The sequence below is a fragment of the Nilaparvata lugens genome, chromosome 8, assembly GCF_014356525.2.
Source record: "Nilaparvata lugens isolate BPH chromosome 8, ASM1435652v1, whole genome shotgun sequence".
Taxonomy (NCBI): Eukaryota; Metazoa; Arthropoda; class Insecta; order Hemiptera; family Delphacidae; genus Nilaparvata; species Nilaparvata lugens.
In genome coordinates, this window is record NC_052511.1 from 51,152,468 (window position 1) to 51,173,388 (window position 20,921).

General features: G+C 35.4%; 1 protein-coding gene across 1 annotated transcript in view; it reads left to right on the plus strand.

The window, feature by feature from the left end:
- Nucleotides 1-20,921, plus strand: part of LOC111046940 (protein artichoke) — a 204,622-nt gene that overhangs the window by 176,083 nt on the left and 7,618 nt on the right. Inside the window, exon 4 of the mRNA XM_039435180.1 lies at nt 10,958-13,913. Coding sequence (XP_039291114.1) covers nt 10,958-13,913 — 2,956 coding nt within the window. The remainder of the gene's footprint in view (nt 1-10,957; nt 13,914-20,921) is intronic.

The following is a 20,921-nucleotide window of genomic DNA, read 5'->3' on the forward strand; positions in this document are numbered from 1 at the left end:
CCGGTGCTTAATCCATGGTTTGATAATACGTTTGATGTAACCACAGCTGTATCCACATCTTTGAATTCACATGTCTCCCAACCCTTTACTTTCTCTCTCATTCTATCTCTCCCACTCCCTCTCTCTCGCCCTGTTTCTCTTCCCTCACTTACTCCTTCTCTTACTTATCTTTCTCTCTCTCACACACCAGATCATCAAACGATGACTCTCCAATTCAAGTTGCTCATCTTGTCTGAACCTCCTCACACAATTTCTGTCACTCACTCTCTCTCTCTCTCACACACACACTTATTTTAAGGGCTGTGTGCAGAGAGGATCTAGAGTCTCAACTCCTCCCTTATAAAGGCAAATAATCAATTAATCAATCTTCATGTTTTTCTTCTATCTCTTATTCGTGCTCTCTCAAGTCTCCATCTCTGAGATTCCTCACTCAGTTTCCTCTGAGATTCCTCAATTTATTTCTTTTTCTTTCTTCATGTTCCTCTTATATCTCCGACACTCATTGTCTCTTTTTTTCGTGCTTCCTCCTTCCATGATTAGTTTTAAATCTCTCTATTCAGTTGTGCTCCAGAATTCGACCTTGATTCTTCAATAATGAATATTTCCACCTTTAAGAGGTCTGAGTCTCATTACTTTATGATTTGGCACAACAATCAATATCAATAAATCCTTTCATGAATCATCAACAATATTAATTATCACCAACAAATAGATAGATGCCCCAACTCAATAAAACAGTGATGAATATCATCCATTAATACACCTGTATCAAATTTCCCATACTCATCCCCTATCAAATATCGTACAAATATCATTCCAAATATTCAAACTACACTGACTTTAATAAAGGAGTGATGATACTCCATAGAGAGATAGATTGGTAATTCTACGCTTCACTAATGCTTAATGCTTTGACTGATCATTATCAACCACTCAGCTATCCATATATACTGTGATTAATATTATCAGACATCAATAAATTCCATCAAAGTGGCAGCTTCTACTACCTTCTCTAATTAAGAAAATAAATCATGTTGATATATCCTACAGTAAACCACGTATTATCAATATTGAATATCAGCTATCAACTCATATGGACCGTGAATTATGGAAAATTAGAGTTGTATTTACCAGATCAAGTTCTAATTATTATCACAGAAAATCAAAGGCCACTATTTTACATATCCTACATTTAACCACGTATTATCAATATTAAATATCAGCTATCAGCTCATATAGTTAATCAATATTGATTATCAGTAATCAACTCATATTGGACCGTGAATTGTGGAAAATTAGAGTTGTATTTACCAGATCAAGTTCTAATTATTATCACAGAAAATCAAAGGCCACTATTCCACATATCCTTCATTCAACCACGTATTATCAATATTAAATATCAGCTATCAACTTATATAGTTAATCAATATTGATTATCAGTAATCAACTCATATTGGACCGTGAATTATGGAAAATTAGAGTTGTATTTACCAGATCAAGTTCTAATTATTATAACAGAAGATCAAAGGCTACTATTTCACATATCCTACATTTAACCACGTATTATCAATATCAAATATCAGCTATCAGCTCATATAGTTTATCAATATTGATTATCATTAATCAACTCAGATATATGGACCGTGAATTACGGAAAATTAGAGTTGTATTTACCAAATCAAGTTCTAATTATTATCACAGGAAATCAAAAGCTACTATTTCACATATATCGGATTTAACCACGTACTATCAATATTTAATATTAGCTATCAGCTCATATAGTTTATCAGTATTGAATATCAGCTATCAACTCATATATGGGCCGTGAATTATAGAAAAATTGAGTTGTATTTACCAGATCAAGTTCTAATTATTATCACAGAAAATCGAAAGATACTATTTCACATATTCTACATTTAACCACGTATTATCAATATTAAATATCAGCTATCAGCTCATATAGTTCATCAATATTGATTATCATTAATCAACTCAGATAATATCTGATATATTATATATCTGACTAGCCTTCAGGCTCGCTTCGCTCGCCATATCCGTCTAGCCAGGGGGCTCCGCCCCCTGGACCTGCGACTGGATCGTCCAAGAATGGGATCAGCAGTGCATTTTTCATTTGTAGGACGATCATATGTTAGGACGATCCAGTCGGGGGTCCAGACTAAACGGATATGGCGAGTGAAGCGAGCCTGACGGCTAGTAATATAATATTCCCAGGAATAACTCTGATTGAAGTAGCAGTGACCAATCAATTTTTCCTCGATGAATGCATTTCAATCTTCAACTTGGTGCCAACCTAACAAAGTCAACTCAACTTAATGCCAACCTGACAAAATTATTAATTTAGTTACCAGTTAACAACTGTTTCGAAGAGGTACTCTCTCTAGATTATAGTTCTATATTAACATATGGTAAGGACATTTTTCAATATTATAATTAAGAAGAATATACATGCTAAAAGACGAACTTTAAACCCTTAAAAACCACCCTCAGAGTTAAAATATTGCCAAAAGATTTCTTAGTGCGCCTCTAAAGGGCCAACTGAACATACCTACCAAATTTGAACGTTTTTGGTCCGGTAGATTTTTAGTTCTGCGAGTGAGTCAGTCAGTCAGTCAATCAGTCAGTGAGTGAGTGCCATTTCGCTTTCATATATATATATATATATTATATATATATATATATATATATATATATATATTATATATATATATATAATATCCATGAATTATATGGACCGTGAATTACGGAAAATTAGAGTTATATTTACCTGATCAAGATCCATTAACTGTATCACATAAAATCAAAGGATACTATTCCACATATATGCAGAAATTAGACGGTGATCAATCCAACATTGAATTCTCATAAAGTAATATTGGTTTCCCCATGTCTAATTACTGTATATTGCATGCATTAATCAATCAACTATTGGTCAAACCATATAAATTATTTGTAATGAAACTCCAACCAATAATCCTCTAAACGACAGCAGTTTGATTTGATGATGTCCACGCTATAATAACAGTGGAGAAAGATAGGTGAACAGCGTTGTCGATTCTCTGCCTTGCCACTGCCTTCTATAGAGGGTAATTCCATGATTCATAAATGTTTTTCATCTTTCATCATTAATGAATCATATGAATTGCACATACTGTATACCACTGCCTTCTATAGAGGATGGCTGATACCGGTATAGTCTGATGTAATATTGACAGTGAACTTCTTATTTTAAATATTCAAAAATTATATCTCATTCATTGTGAAAATTTATTTTTCAATGATTGGACAGTAAATTTTTATAATTTAGATTAGATATTTTGTTAATCAATTATAATTCTACATTGCTAAAGAACGATCTGGCAGCGTTTCGGAGCTAGAAAAGGATAGCGCTATCTGCTTTATCAAATTATAGAAAAGGATAGCAACAACAATGTTAATCAAATACTGCCATTATAAAGCTGACATCACTATAGGAAGATGATAAAAAAGATGATACGAAAGTGATACAAGAATGATAGACAAGGATAGCAAACACCAATGTTGATCAAATACTGCTGTTATAACGTGGACCTCACTATAGAACCAATAATCCTCATAAAGGCAGCAAAATGGTAGCTTTACTCAACACAATTTTTATCATTGCAGAAAATTAAAGGCTTTGTAATTTCCATATGAATGAACCCAGAAAACTGATTGAAGTTATAATACAAACAACAATTCCTCACAATTATTTCACAGGACGAACTTCATTGATTGATCAAATTGTAATTATGAAAAGGTAAGACCAAGTCTATCTATCTATCTATCTATCTATCTATCCTATTGATACCATTGGCACCAATGGTTACAATATGGTACCGTAATGCCCAAATCGGTAGCAGGCTATCTATCTATCTAATTATGACAAATTATTTCAATGCTTCATATAGCTTCCAACTGAATAAACCATAGCCCTAATTGAAATGCTGATATGACCAACGATTTCTCACAATTTGACTGGTCAAAGTCAACTACACTTAATCGAACCGTAATTATTTGAACGCTTCATACCACTTCCAACTGAATAATCCCAACAAGCTAAATTGAAATGCTGATACTGTACATCTAATGAATGATTCTCACGAAACGACAGGTTTAGTTCCACTAAACCCAATATTGTGATCATGTCAGATATTTGAAGTCTACAAATAATAATTTTCAACCCAAACTAATTGAAATTCTGATCGAAAATGTCCAAAATCAACATTGACATACGATAAAAGCAACAATGACAGTAGACGATCCGGTAACCTAATGAAACCCAGTTCAAATCTATAGTCGACTGATGAAACCAAGTTTAAATCCATAGTCGACTGATAAAACCAAGTTTAAATCTAGAATCGACTGATTGAACCCGGTTTAACCAAGAGTCGACTGATGCAGCCCTACGAATCCTTATCAGTTGGTAATTGATTTGACATGGGCTTCTGATGGAGGGCTTTGTGATAACAATATAATAATCTGGGTGGGAACGTCAGATGAACACCAGTTGAATCTATATCCCATCAGCCATGGATTACAACCTTTGGACCAATATTCGGTTAGGATGCCATGTGATCACTGATACAACGTTGTAATTTGAATTTGGTTTATTACTGCCTCTCTCAGTCACTCTTGAACATTCTCACTCACTCTCTCTCTAATACCCTCTCACTAATTTGCTCTCACTCACTCCCTCACTCACTTTTTCTCACTCTCTCTCAGGCTCTCTCAGTCACTCTCTCTCTCTCACTTTTGGTAGAGAGTTAGTGGGGAGGATATTTTTAATATTCTTTCCGAACAATGGACATTGATATGTCCAAAGCTCCGCCAATTTATGTAGATGCATAACAATATAATTATTATCTATAGTTATTATATTACAAATTGCTTTTTCATATATCATATACAGTTCAATAATTATTTTCTTAGTCTATATCATGTAAATTCATCTATAATTTTGCTGTATTGTAAGCTATTGTATATAAGTGTATAAGACAGTATATATTTTAATCTACATAAATAAAGTACTCAATCAATCAATCATACCCTTATCTGTTATATCTGTTATGCCCTTATATGTTATTTTAATTATCCACTGCTTACTGCTGTATATTACTGAAAGTTGATAACCCTGATCTACTTTCAGCCTACTCCATTCTATTAATCAATGATTTGATCTTATTTACCTGTATAATTCTCTTACTTTATCAAATTTCAGTTTTTTCTCTCAAATCTTCATATTATTTAAAACTTTTACAATATTTTCATTTACAAATAAATCCTTAGTTGAATTAATGAAATTTACGTTTTGGTAGAGAGTTAGTGTGGAGGATATTCTGAATATTCTTTCCAAAGAATGGACATTGTCCGCCAATTTATGTAGATGCATAACAATATTATCTATAGCTATTGCTTTTTTCATATCATATGCAGCTCAATAATCATTTTCTTAGTCTATATTATGTGAAATCATCTATAATTTTGCTGTATAATTTAGCTATTGTATATAAGTGTGAAAGCCAGTATATATTGTACTCTACATAAATAAAGTACTCAATCAATCAATCAACCCTCTCACTAATTTGCTCTCACTCACTTTATCACTCTCTCTCGCTCTCTCAATCACACACACACACACACACACACCCGCAACTCCCCTCTTCTTCTTCTTCTTCATGATCAAGTTTCAATGGGAAGCATATTATGTGTTTTTTATCAGAGGTAACTTCATGACAAATATCCAGGAGTGATCGTGATCTAGTGGATAGAGTGCTTGCGTAGCAGCATAGAGATCCCGGGTTCAAACCCTCTCATTACTAAAAGTTTTTTAACCAGATCACTTCCGTGTTATCGGATGGGCACGTTAAACTGTCGGTCCCGGCTGAAGTATGACAGTCGTAAGGCCCATTGACGGCTTAAATTATATATTCAGGCGGTGGGACCTTCCCGCAAGGGACTCCCCACCAACAAAAGCCATACGAATCTACTTTTATGACAAAATATCGAATAATATAATATATTATATCGAATAATATAAAGCTATTTAACGGAATTGTCACAACCACTTTCAAATGTAATTAGAACAAAAATTATTGGAGAAATTCATGAGAATCTACACTTATTTGCAATTACATCAGATATAAGCAGAGTTGTTTTGTAATTCATACCAATAATTATTTGAGAAATTTATGAATAATTCCAATGATACTTTACTTTAAAGCTGAGCAGAAATAGCCTATTTTGTAACTAACATGAGAAAGAAAAATTCAGTTCTATCTAATCTAGCCTGATTATTGATGCAATTTGACATCATTTTCAGCAAATCAATATTAAAATATTGAAAAAAAAGACTAAGAAATCGTCAAAAACCACATTGATTCTTTGAGGTTCTCATCCACATTGCGCATTATTCAAGTATGAAGTATTCCAATATTTTCACGTTTTGTGTAGTTCAGAAGTTGATATTGTTGTAATTATCCATATTAAATAAAAATACTAAGGAATTATCAAAAACCACATATTTATTGATAGTTAGAAAGGCCGGTTTCGGTTGTTACACCATTGTCAATTTCTTATAAACTGGTTTATCTGAAAATTAATTAAGTTTGTAGTGTAAATGCACTAGAGCAGATAGAATCAGAAATGAGGAGATAAGAAGAGCTTTATCTGTTACACCTTTACATGGAAAAATCATTCAAAACAGAATGAATTGGTGCAGTCATTTGAATAGAATGCCTCCTGGACGAATACCTTTGGAGGCTAAATGCTATAAACCTACTGGGAAAAGAGACGTGGGAAGACCGAGGAAAAGATGGGTGCCGGAACAGGTTCTTTAACAAACCTAATCCTTCAAGTGAAGAAGAAGAAGAAGAAGTGTAAATGTTGATGTTGTGGAACTTTTCCATAATTGAATAGACTCAAAACGTTGTCAAAAATCCACTTTAATTGAATAAAAATTAATATTTTACAGGAGCATGCTTTCGTGTGTGCTCACACATAATAATTTTTTTCATTATCAATTTTTATTTCATTAAATTGGATTTTTGACAACGTTTTGAGTCTATTCAATTATGGTTTATCTGAGATGATTGACAATGGTGTAACAACCGAAACCGGTCTTTCCAACTATCAATAAATCTGTGCTCTTTGACAATTTCTTAGTATTTTTATTCAATATGAAAAATTACTCTTCAGAAAAATAACTCTGTCACTTCAAAATCTTTGTTCCTAATATGAATCCGAATTCATTTTTTTAATGAGAAGTTTGTCATGGTATACATGATTTTGACACAGACTTAGTTCCAAGATAAAATGAATGGCGAAAATCGCACATTGATATCTCAACCCGTATCAGTTTGTTGATGTAGAAGTTGTATACTATTACTATTATCCTATACTATTAAACGAGCAACTTCTGTTTATATGTTTATATGTTTGTATTTCACCGGATCTCAAAAACGGCTCTAACGATTCTCACGAAATTCAGAACATAGTGGGTTCATAATATAAAGATTCAATTGCACTAGGTCTCATCTCTGGGAAAACTCGCTGAAGGACATTAAGAGAATAATTATTATTCATCCTTCGAAAAACAGCTGATAATAATTATTTCGTCGTCTGTTGGTGATGGAAGTGAGTGAGCGAGCTCATGTATGTGGGACTGTGTCAAAATTATTAGCTGATATTAATTATTTCGTCGCCTGTTGGTGATGGAAGTGAGTGAGCGAGTTTATGTATGTGGGACTGTGTCAAAATTATTATTACTCAGCTGCTGAACTTTTGTAATCATTCAATCAGGTACTTAGTGCCGGTTGCAAAAAAGCCGGGTTATTTTCAATCCTGATTAATTCCAGTAGATCCATCTTTTTGAAATGGTCTTCTCTGATTTGTTTTACGTAAGTTAATCAGGATTAAAATTTAACCGGCATTTGAGAGGGAAATCTTTGCATCCCTCTGGAAAATAATCTCAATTTACTGTGATTAGATAGAATATTTCTGTATGAATGTTAGTATAACTTCTTCTTTCGTAATACATTTTTTATGCTTTTGCACTCCAGAGCGAACTTCGGTCCCCGATATTTATTGTTGAATAACGATTTCATATTGATATTGAAAGAATTTAATAAACTGTTCTCAAAAGATTAAAAGATGAGTAGGAGGAGGAGTAGGAGGAGGAGTAGGACAAGGAGGAGGAGGAGGGGGAGAAAAAGAAGAGGAATAAGAAGAAGAAGAAGAAGAAAAAGAAGAAGAAGGAGAAGAAAAAGAAGAGAAAAAAGAAAAAACAAACCATGAAGAGGACACAGTCAAGAAGATATCCCCATGGACACATAGCAGCAAACACACGTATACGGAACGACTTGTCCTAATTGTAAATGGGTTAAGTACGTATACACTACTAGACAGGGCCACATTACACTGCAGTGTAGCCATTTACCGTAAACTGTCAGTGTTCCTCATGAACCGCATCACTGCTCCTCATTTAGACAAAATCTGACAGTTTGTGGTGAAACTCTCAGCAGACAAGAACCTATAAGCTGTCAGCATTCCTTAAGAACAACATCACTGCTCCTCATTTGGGCAAACTCTGACAGTTTGTGGTGAAACTCTCAGCAGACAAGGCCCCATCACACTAGCAGCAAGCCACCTCTAGAGTGGTCTTATCAATTGATAGGGGTAAAAGCCGCGCACCGAGCATTAACTATTAAGCTGCCAGTGTGTAGTCTCCTTAAAGTGGGAGAGTGATTCAGAGAGAGAGAGAGTGAGTGAGAGATAGATAGAGAGAGAGTGAGAGAGAGCCGCAAATCTCCGTTAATTAACTTCATTGGAACAAGCGACATAGGAGAGGGATATGGCTGTCAATTACAGAACGATTACCGTTTAGGAGCTATTAAACATTACAGTATCCACTCTACTATCATACTCCTACCATCATACCTCCTTCTATCACGGAAGATTGGGGAGTAGTTACGGTTTCCTAGCTGCCGGAAAATGAACGAGAACTGAAAACTAAAGAGAATTTCAAGATTGAACGTTTCCTATTTTTTAGATGATGATGGGAAGAATCTTTGTAACATTCAATCATTCCACGGTATATCAAAATCTATTTATAACTAGCTGGCCCGGCGAACTTAGTACCGTCAAATAGTTTAATGCATCTCATGACAAACTTTAGCTGGATGCACACCTGAGGAGGCGCGATACGACATTTTATTTATATAGAAAATTTTTCAACTGCAAAATAAATAATTTACTGAAAATCAATTATATCTGAACACAGAAGACAGCACAATTATTCGAAACAAAGCAATGTCTTTAGAGCATGTAAGTCTTTAACCTGAGGCCGCACTGCTGGATGGTTACACACAGAACAGTCATTTTGTTTTTAGTCGGGGCCTTGAGAATAAATAAATACTATTCAATAAAATAATACATGGGCGGTTATGGAGCAGCACTCACTCTTGACCACTATCTACCGACGGCTGTTGGATGACGCAATGATTATAAACGCTGATTTCAATTCCTGTGTGTAGCCAGCTCACAAATATTCTACCATAAGGATTACATGTAAACTTTGAAGGACCGTAGGAAAGAGTCCTGAAGTCGGAATATAAATTTGATAGGCCATAAACCTGGTACTGAACATAACGAATGCAACTGAAAAAATCATCAAATTCGGTGCACAAATAAAAAAGTTATTGGATGACAAAATATGAGGCTCCATTTTTATTTATATAGATTTCAACTTGAGATTTGTCTAGTAAAGTGCGCACAGACGTGTATGCTCCACGAACACGCGCATTTATCTTTTCATAAATTGATGCAATACTTATCATATCTGAATCTTACTTTTCTGTACAAATATATATCAATATATATCAAATATATATCAATTCTATTTATTTAATCATTTGAAATCATTCAACAATCATTTTCAGATATAATAAGTAAAGCATCAGCTTATCAAAAGTGGAATTCGCGTCTTCGTGGGGCATAAGTCTGTACGTACATAATAGAGATTCTGTAATCTGTAGGTGCAAATCTAGGATATGACACTAGGATTTCAGTTCGTTACAGCCTCTTATTTTTAGAGGAACGAGGAGTTTCCATAAATAATAGTTCCTTTTTGAATCAAATGTCAAATTCTCCATCAATTGTTACTCATTTTCTGTAGAAGTTGATAATCGATTCGAAACTTGTCTGATAAATATACATGTGCTTAATATTCATTTATTTATACAATATTACAATTCCCACTGAGTCTAACAAGAATCATAGTGGTACAAAACAAAATAGCTACATGAATGAACTATAAATTAATGTAAAACTAAAATTATGATAGATGAGCACAGTAAAAATGCAGATTACTCCAAAAACAAGATAGCAAGATAGACATAGAGAAAAGAAGAAGAAGGAATTGTGCTTGTGACAATTTTCAAATTTTCCATTTTCCATACTCATTATTGTTAATTCTTCAACTTCTATTATATCAATATCAATTCAAACTACACAATTCGAATTAAAGTGGCGACAGTCATCAGTGAAATCCAAAGATTTGCAGAAAAACATGAGAAAAGATTTCATCAACATGTGAAAGTGGAAGCAATCCAGCTGCTCAACGTGCATGGAGTAAGAAGACTTCAACGCACAAAGCCACACGAGTTAATTTAGTGCTAAAGTGTTCAAATGGAAGTGCAAAAGCAGAAAACTGTATCCTTTCGTGCTAGAAAAAATCTTCAATTTGATCCTTGACCAATATAGAAGGCTTAACCAATGGGTTTTACCGTTCCAAGCAATATTCTTATCAATTCAAGTCAAAATAGAATAGCTTATTCGTCTTCAACTAGGTGCTATGGAAAAAATTTGAATTAACTTATATGATACTCGACTCTAAAACCACTTCCCCTCGTTTCTGTTTCAGCACACCGGCCTCCAATCCGTCGAGGAAGACGCACTATCGGCCGTGAAAGCCCACCTGGAGTCCCTAAGCATCGTCTCAAGCCGCCTGGACCAAATCCCCCAGAAAGCCCTGGCGGGGCTCACAGGACTCCGCTCAGTTGACTTAGAAGCCAACGAAATCGCCAACCTACCCAGCTACAGCTTCTACGGCCTTCTCCTAACAAAACTCAACATGAAAGGCAACGTTCTCCACGGTATCTCCGAGTATGCTTTTGCCGGACTTGAACAGACGTTAACGGAGTTAGATTTGTCGGAGAATAAGTTGGCTTTCTTCAACATGGCGTCGTTTCGTAGGTTGGAGAACCTCAGATCGTTGAGGTTAGCCTGGAACGAGATCAGTTCAATACCAGACGACAACTACTCCAAACTCAACAGTCTTTACTTCTTAGATTTGAGCTCAAATAACTTTGAAAACCTCCCCAGTGACGCGTTTCGTCCTCTCCCCCATCTGAAGACTCTCTCCCTGTATTATAACTCTTTGGAAACTGTACATAAAGACGCGTTAAAATCGTTGACACAACTGGAGACACTGGACTTCAGCCACAACAAAATTGTGTTCCTGGACGCGGGAACCTTCCGGACCAATCACCAGCTCCGTACTATCGATCTAAGCCACAACCATGTTCATTACATCGGCGGGGTGTTTAGGGACCTCCCCCAACTGCGTGAACTATTTTTATCTGAGAACAACATCCTAGAAATCCCTTCCGATGCCTTCACGGACTCCCCTCTACTCACAGTCATCTACCTCCAACAGAACGCTGTGCGAAGAATCGACGAAAACGCATTCTACACACTGAAAGGACTCACCCAGCTGTATCTGAGTGAAAACTTCATAGAATATGTGCCAAAATCGTTGTTTAACCACAGCACAAAACTGTCATCCCTTAGTTTAGACGGGAACTGGATTGAGAGTCTAGAATCGGGCACTTTCCAAGGTTTGACCGAGTTGAAAGAACTGAGACTGCAGAGTAACCGGATAAAAAGGATTGATCGTGGAGTTTTCCAAGCTTTACCGGCGTTACTAGAGTTACATCTACAGAGCAACCTGATTTCTGTAGTGGAATCTGGAGCGTTCTATAGTCTCGACAGTCTCCAACATGTGGACCTACAAGGGAATCTGTTATCCGAGCTGGGAGAAGTGTTCCTACATGAAGCACCCTCCTTAGTTTCCCTACAACTAGCTTCCAACAGTTTATCGAAACTACACAACGACTCCCTGAAAGGACAATCCAGTTTACAGATAATCTGGTTAGGACACAACCGGTTGACGAAACTGGAAAAAGCGTTGTTTTCAGATCTGCTACTTGTTCACAGAGTTTACATCAACAACAACTCAATATCTCAAATCGAGGATGGCACGTTTGAACCCATGCAAGCGTTAACGTTTTTGGATTTGAGTATAAACAAGTTGAAGTATATCTCGTCGAAAACGTTTTCCGATCTACATGAATTGGAAGAGTTGTATCTTTCGGCAAACGGGATAAGACATATTGAACCAAAAGCGTTGATGTCGTTGAAAAAGTTGCGTATTTTAGATTTGTCTGATAATGATATTGTGGTGTTACATGATCAGATGTTCCAAGAGGGTCTACCAATCCGGTTTTTGAATCTCAAAAATTGCTCAATAGCCAAAGTCGACAAGGGAGCGTTCAAAGGTTTGAACAATCTCAACGAACTCAACCTAGAATCTAATAAGTTGGTTGCGTCATCACTAGTGCATCTAAACATACCAGGACTAAGAGTGTTTAAAGTAGGTGGCAACAATCTGTCAAATATCAACGAGAACACGTTGAAAGGTTTGCCTTCGTTGCAACAGGCGTATTTGGACGGTAACTACATTAGACGGTTGCCTGAGAGAACGTTCTACAGTAACAGAGATCTGTACAAAGTGTCGTTGTCACAGAATTTCCTCAGAGAAATCGCAGGGAATACTTTGACAGGGTTGAAACAGTTGAGGGAGGTCAGGTTGAATGGGAACTCGTTCCAAACCATCCCCTACACTGCGCTATCTAGAACCCCGCATCTTGAAGTTGTAGTGTTATCTGAGAACTCTATAGGATCAGTGGATATGTCAAAACTAACCGTGGTTAAACTGAGGGAGTTGGATCTACATAAGAATAGTGTCTCCTCATTGTCAGGGTTCGCCTCATCTAAACTACCCCACCTCACAGATGTTGACCTGAGTGAAAACTCCCTCACGGCTCTACCTGCCAACTTTTTCCACTCAGCAAGTTCCTTGAGGAGATTAGATCTCGCTGAAAACCGGTTCAGGCAGATCCCGATCACAGCGCTATCTGAACAGAACCTCCCCGAACTAGACTGGTTAAACTTAACGGGCAACCCTCTAACCCAGATCCACGATTTAGCAACGGTTAAACTGTACCCTTCCTTACAGGAGCTACATATCTGTGGAACAAACCTGACAATTGTGACAAGCAAAGACTTTGAGGCTTTCCCGAAACTCCTCCATCTTTTCCTATCCCAAAACCGGATATCCAGGGTGTCCCCCGGGGCTTTCAAAAACCTCCCCGAACTACTCACCCTAGATTTAGGGGTCAACGAGTTGGAACTTCTACCCCAAGAACGTCTCCAAGGGTTGGCTCACCTGAGACTATTGAACCTTACTAAAAACCGATTAAAAGAGCTAGAAGATTTTCCAATAGATATCAAAGGACTACAAGTTTTAGATTTGTCGTTCAACCAAGTGAGCAATATTGGAAAAAGTACGTTCAAGAACTTGAATAACTTAGCTGAGTTACATTTGTATGGAAACTGGATTTCGTCAGTGGCCAGTGATAGTTTCAAGGCACTGAAAAAGTTGAGAATCCTGGATCTGAGCCGGAACTATTTGGAGAATCTTCCACTAAATGCGTTCCGGCCTTTGGAGACGCAGATAAGGAGTCTCAGAACCGAAGGTTAGTTAGATCGTCTCTATTCTATCGTTCGAATGTCGTTTTTCTGTTCCATAAACTACTCTATTCATTATTTTATTCTATAATTGAATAGTACTTTGTCCATAGAATATGACTTCATATTCTGCTATATTCTACTGTAGTCTCCTGACTCAGAATAATTATTCTCTCATTGAGAATATGCATGATTCTTTCTATATTAGTAGAATCACAGTATTCAAAGCATGATAATAATTTCCTCTACACAGTTAGTTACTCAAGTATTATTCATTGCTGTAGATAAATATAGTATAAGTATAGTTAAGTATAGAAAAAGCAGAGAGTGCCAATTAATATTGTAGTGCACAATACACCTATTGAGAGAGTCACAGCATATAATTATCTTGGAGCATGGGTTACTGAAGTGAACGATCAGACAAGGGAGATCAAAGGACGAGTGGAAATAGCACGACAGGTGTTCATAAAAATGAAAAGATTTCTGTGTAGCCGAGATATTAAACTAGAACTTGGAATACGCATGCTGCGTTGTTATGTGTTTTCTACCTTGTTGTACGGCATGGAAGCATGGACTTTGAAAAAGTCAAACCTCAAAAACATCGAGGCATTTGAAATGTGGTGCTATAGCATGATGTGGAGAATACCATGGACAAGAAAAGTGACAAATAGGGATGTAATGTTAATGATGGCAAAGGAATGTGAAGCTGTTGCGACTATAAAGAGAAGAAAATTGCAATATTTGGGCCATGTAATGAGGGGTGAAAAGTATGAGCTGTTGAGACTTATATTGCAAGGAAGGATCATGGGAAGAAGAAGGATATCCTGGCTGCGTAATTTAAGAGAATGGTATGGCTGCAACTCAAGGGAACTATTCAAGGCTGCAATCAATAAAGTGAAAATTGCCGTGATGATTTCCAACCTCCGATAGGGGAAGGAACCAGAAGAAGAAGAAGATAGTTAATAGTTAAGTATGAAGTCTCAACCGTCCCTAGTCAACTACACATTGCGTTAACAGTATTCACCATAGTTATCTATTTTTGAAGTTTTTATAGAGGTTTTCAAAGTTTTGATAGAGATTTTTCAATTATTCTCTTATGAGAATAATATATGAACGATTGTCAGCAATATGAACAGTATCATGATATTAAGAAACAATTATTCCCTTTGCATTGTCTGGAGAATAATGGTAGAAATAACAACATTATTAGTACAATAATCGCAAAATACCAATTATTGATACAGCAATACAGATACATTTATTATTAATGACATATAGTACAGCCATAATACAATTTCAACATAAAAAAAATAGAAATCTAAGTATTCTTCTTAAAATTGTTTACTCAAAACATGTTTCGGCTATATGATGCCATTATCAAGTGATTGGTAAATAAATAAAAAATGTAAGCTATATCTCAATTGAAATGGAGCATAATTAGTCTAGGAGTCTTTGGCTCGGTTGCACAAAAGCCGGTCAAATTTAACAGTGATCAGCTCCAAGAAAAAAATCAGAGAAACCTTCTTTTCAAAATAGCGTTCTCTGATTAGTTCTCATGGATTCAATCATGATTTAAATTCAACAAGCTTTTGTGCAACCGGGCTTTTGTATTAAAATAATAAACCGTGAAGTATATATTTGAATGATACGAATTCAAATACATTATCATCATAATTGAAGAGCTCCATTCCAAAACCTGCTAAGTCAAAAACATAGTTTGTTGGCAAATTGGGAAAAACTATTGCTGAATCACTGTATGCTCTGTGTCAATGAATTCTCGCTGGAAGTTAATTCATCATTAGAAGATCAATATGTAATATTTTCAACGTTGTTGTTCAATATAATTCATCTAACCATTTTTGTAGAAATAAAACTGCGCATGCACAGAAACATGGCATAGATTGGGAAAAACGACTAGTTGACTTGACAGGTTTTGGAAAAAAATTAATGTTTGAATGGTGATTACAGATTTAAGAAGCAGGTTTTGACAAGAAACACACAAGCAAATGATAAAAGTCATATATGTTTTGATGAGATATAACCTGAAAAACAGAAATCTGAAAAAAATTACTTAGCAGGTTTTGGAATGGAGCTCTTCAATTATTGGTCAATTGAAGCTTGGGGAATATCCAGCAAGCTAGCTGTTCAACCTAGTAAATATATCTGATTATTTCATCCAGAATCTCTCTTGATAAGACAGCCTTTGTATACATGGATGACAGAGAATTTCAATAAAGTATCAATTTAAATCATCATGATTTAAAACTTCAAACTTCTTCATAGCCGAAGTTTGGAAAAGGTCTGGCAAGATATTAAGCTGAATGGGATCATTTATATTCAATAGTCTTCTAATTAAATGAACAACCCTCGTACACATCGATAGGAAAGAGAGAGAGATTATTTAAAGATAGTTTAAATGATCATAAAGCAAAATTTGAATTTTTGGAATGCCCAACAAGCTACTAAGCTTCGATAGCATCATTATTATTATTATCATAAAATCTCTCCAGTAGGAAAATCAACCTTGTAGAAATGAATATCATAATAATGCCACAAAATTATATCCATCTTCATCATAATTGCATGATAGCCCTTCATGGTTGAGCAATCATGAAGCTGATATGAAAACATCTATTTGAAATATAATCAGTTATTGTTCATCTCTCCACTAAAAAAACTACCCTCGTATGAATTAATACGATCAAGTTACAGTGAATTATCTTCTAGATTTATCATAAGTTACAATTTTGCAAAGCTACCATCGAGCTGAGATGGAAACATCTATTTGAAAAATAAATCAGTTTTTTTCAACTCTTCACTAAAAAAACTACCCTCGTATAAATATTAATACGATCGAGTTACATTGAATTATATTCTAGATTTATCATAAAATTGTGAAAAGCTACCATGAAGCTGAGAGGGAAACATATATTTGAAAATTAAACCAGATTTTGTTTATCCACTGAAAAAACTACCCTCGTATACTATTGTTTATCTCTCGACTAGAAAAACTACCCTCGTATACGATCGAATTACATTGAAGTATCCTTTAAATTTATTATAGAATTTTCGAGTCGAAGTACAAATTATTCATCTAAAAGAAAAAAATCTATTTGAATATAGATTGTTTCTAGTCATTTTTCTACTAAATAAACGACCCTTGTATTAATTAAGGAGTGTGAGATGGAATAAAATATCCTAGCAATCATATGAATTAACTAGCCGTCAGGCTCGCTTCGCTCGCCATATCCGTTTAGCCAGACGTTTAGTCTGGACCCCCGACTGGATCGTCCAAGAGTGAGATCAGCAGGCTCGCTTCGCTCGCCTGAATTTTTCATTTGAGCATTTTTATCATATGTTAGGGCAATCCAGTCGGGGGTCCAGGCTAAACGGATATGGCGAGCGAAGCGAGCCTGACGGCTAGTAATATAATATTCCCAGGATTGAAGTAGCAGTGCCCAATCAATTTTTCCGCGATAAATGCATTTAAATCTTCAACTTGATGCCAACCTAACAAAGTCAACTCAACTTAATGCCAACCTGACAAAATTATTAATTTAGTTGCCAGTAAACAACTGTTTCGAAGAGGTACTCTATCTAGATTATAGTTCTATAGTAACATATGATATGGAAATTTCAATTATAATTAAGAGATTGGGAGAAGAAGAATATACATGCTAAAAGACGAACTTCAAACCCTTAAAAACAACCCTTAGAGTTAAAATATTGCCAAAAGATATTGGTAGGCGCACCTCTAAAGGGCCATCTGAACGTACCTACCAAATTTGAACGTTTTTGGTCCGGTAGATTTTTAGTTATGCGAGTGAGTGAGTGAGTGAGTCAGTCCGTCAGTCAGTCAGTCAGTCAGTGAGTGAGTGCCATTTCGCTTTTATATATAGTCTATAGATAACATTTTTAGTTCGAAGTACTTAGCAATTCAGCTGAAATTCAAACATTTATTTGAAAATGATATCTCTATACTTATAAAACAGCCCTCGTCTACTTGGAATAATAGTGACATACAAAATGTTTCCACAAAATCAATAAAAACTACATGATAACATTTTCGGGACGGAGTTCTGGTACTAAATTCAACTAGAATTTGAAGCTAATATTTTAAAATCTTTCGACTAGAAAAAACAGCCCTTGATGATACGTGAATAACAATAATTTATAATTATGTAACACAAGAATCAGAGATTTTCAGATTCCTCTAACCGGTAACGTAGCGTAACGGAATCGTAACGTTATCCGTAACGTAAACATATCGGTAGGACAAAACTTTAAAGAGATAGACTGTAACGCTAAATGACATCCCCCTCTCCCATTATATTGCGTTACGTAACTCATTAATAATAGTTATTAGAGAAAGACGTAGATTACATCTTATATAATAAGAGAGAGTAGGGTTGTGTTTGTTCGTGTGTTCGTTTGTTCGCATCAAAACATGTCAACTTGTGGATTGCATACCGGAAAAACGGGAATGATTTAGATCTCCTAATTTTGAACATAGATTCTAAAAATATCAATCTCGTGCACCTGGGAGCCCAAATTTCAATTTTCCTTCTAGACTTTTCAGAATAAATGTTCAAACTTCATTAATAGTACATACGATTTCATAAAAAAATCACCAAATCATATGGTCGGAGTTAAAAAATTTTAGTATATTAAAGAACTGGATTATACACGTATACAGGTGTAAAGTAGTATAGGAAAATTATGTTTGACGCATCATCACGTCTGAACTACTGGACTGATTAACTTGAAATTTTGCATATAGATTCTTGCTTAACCGAGGACGATGGTTATAAACCTATTTTAAATTCTTCAATATTTGATTACATCAAGTTTTCAATTATTTGTCATGCTTTCAGTTGTTGTAAGGAAGCAGCAGAACATTTCTCTTAAATTAGAAGATAGGTATGATTGGGGATCCTTTTCGAATGATAAAAACAGGTTTTCCGTCGCACCCAAATTTTTTCCGCCCTTTTGGAACCACCATTTTAAATAGAACTTCTTTTTTTAATTGAAAGGTTGTCATATGATACATGATTCCGATACAGGATTTCCAGAGAAAAGGTATGGTGAAAACCGCACATCGATATCTCAAACCTTTCAAAATTTATTCTCATTAATTTCATCTATTATAGTATAGAAGATGATAGATAAATGGATGATATATCCATCTATCTATCATCTTCTATAGTATAATAGAGGAAAGAACTGGCTTAAAGATGTACACACACGTGTGGAGGATAGGGAAATATTATGTTTGACGCATCATCACGTCTGAACTACTGGACTGATTTACTTGAAATGCTGCTTATAAATTTTCAATCAACCAAGGATTCTTATAGGCCTATTTTCAATTCTTCTGGATTTCATTACGTTAAGTTTTAAAATAAACCCTTGCGAAGCACGGGTTACCTGCTAGTATGTAATAAATCATACCATCCCCCTTTAAAATAGTGATAAGTAAGATGATAAACACAGAAATAATTTTATAATCATCCATAGAAACATACACTCAGTAATAATAGTCTATCACCTAGAGCCCAATGCATTCTGGTATCATCTTGTACCAACCCCCGAGGCCGGAGCTTGAAATTTAATTTGTAAGGTTTGAGGTTATGTTGACCCAAATTTCAAATTTATCTCGTTTTGAACCAAAAAAACTATCTCCACCCCCCACCACCTATCAAATTCTCATGAAAATACGTATCTTATCAATGTATAAGCATAGATAACAATCACAAATTCAAAATAAGAGAAGAATATTGAAAAATCACTCACCAAGATCCTTGAAGGTCGTTCGAAATTTGCACAAATTTGTTATCATGTTTTTCGTTATAATATTGAATTTCACTGGACACTCACCACTGATAACGATCAATTATTGATTGTAGAATTATAATCAAGCACTTTTAAACCGCGGGGGTTGATTTTAAAAGCGAAATAATTGATAATTTCGAACACTGCAACAGGTCAGCGAACTCCCGTAAGATCGTACCGAACGACTGACGGACTGACTCGTCATTCTTCCGTTGGTTGACAGAAGTGTTTCAACGCTAGAGGGCGGTAGGGGAGCGCTATAAAGTATTATGACGTAGAGTACAACAGTACGCTTATTAGGCTACTATAGTCCACGTTATAATGGCAGTGGAGAAAGCTGGGAGAACATAGTTGCCGATTCTCTGCCTTGCCACTGCCTTCTACAGAAGATACCGGTATATCTGATGTTTTAATAACTGTTCATTCTTGTTTAGAATAATCAATTAAACGCTTATTAGGCTACTATAGTCCACGTTATAATGGCAGTGGAGAAAGCTAGGAAAACATAGTTGCCGATTCTCTGCCTTGCCACTGCCTTCTATAGAAGATACCGGTATATCTGATGTTTTTATAACTGATCGGTTTTGTTTAGAATAACCTATTATAATTAATTCGTGAGAAAAATATACTTGTTAATGATTTGATGATACATTTTCATGATTGAGATTAAATATTTTGTTAAATAATTATATTTCAACATTGTTAAAAACGATCTGGCAACGTTGCGGAGCTAGAGAAAGATAGCCCTATCTGCTTTGTTGAATGATAGACAAGGATAGCAACATGCTAATCAAATACTGTTATTATAACGTGGATCTCACTATAGTTGAGCCGTGACTGACAATATTTGAAGAAGGGAAATTTATCTAATACTAGAAAATTTATCTCCTAGAGCTTTAAAATTGTTACCCTAGAAATTGATTAATGGAAGGAACGGGAGATATTGCATCAAATCAATGCTTTTAGCATCAAAATAAATAAATTCGATTCAAATAAATGTGATTAAGTCTAGAGACTTGGAATTTAGAAGGAAATCTTTATTTTTGTATTACCATAGAGAAACAATAGCGTAAGTAGACGCATGGTATAGGGAATTTATGTCGCAACTTTTACTGTTATGTCAAGCCGATTACTGTCGATTATTGTAAATTTTTTACTGTTTTGTTGGGGTGAGAGTGTATGTA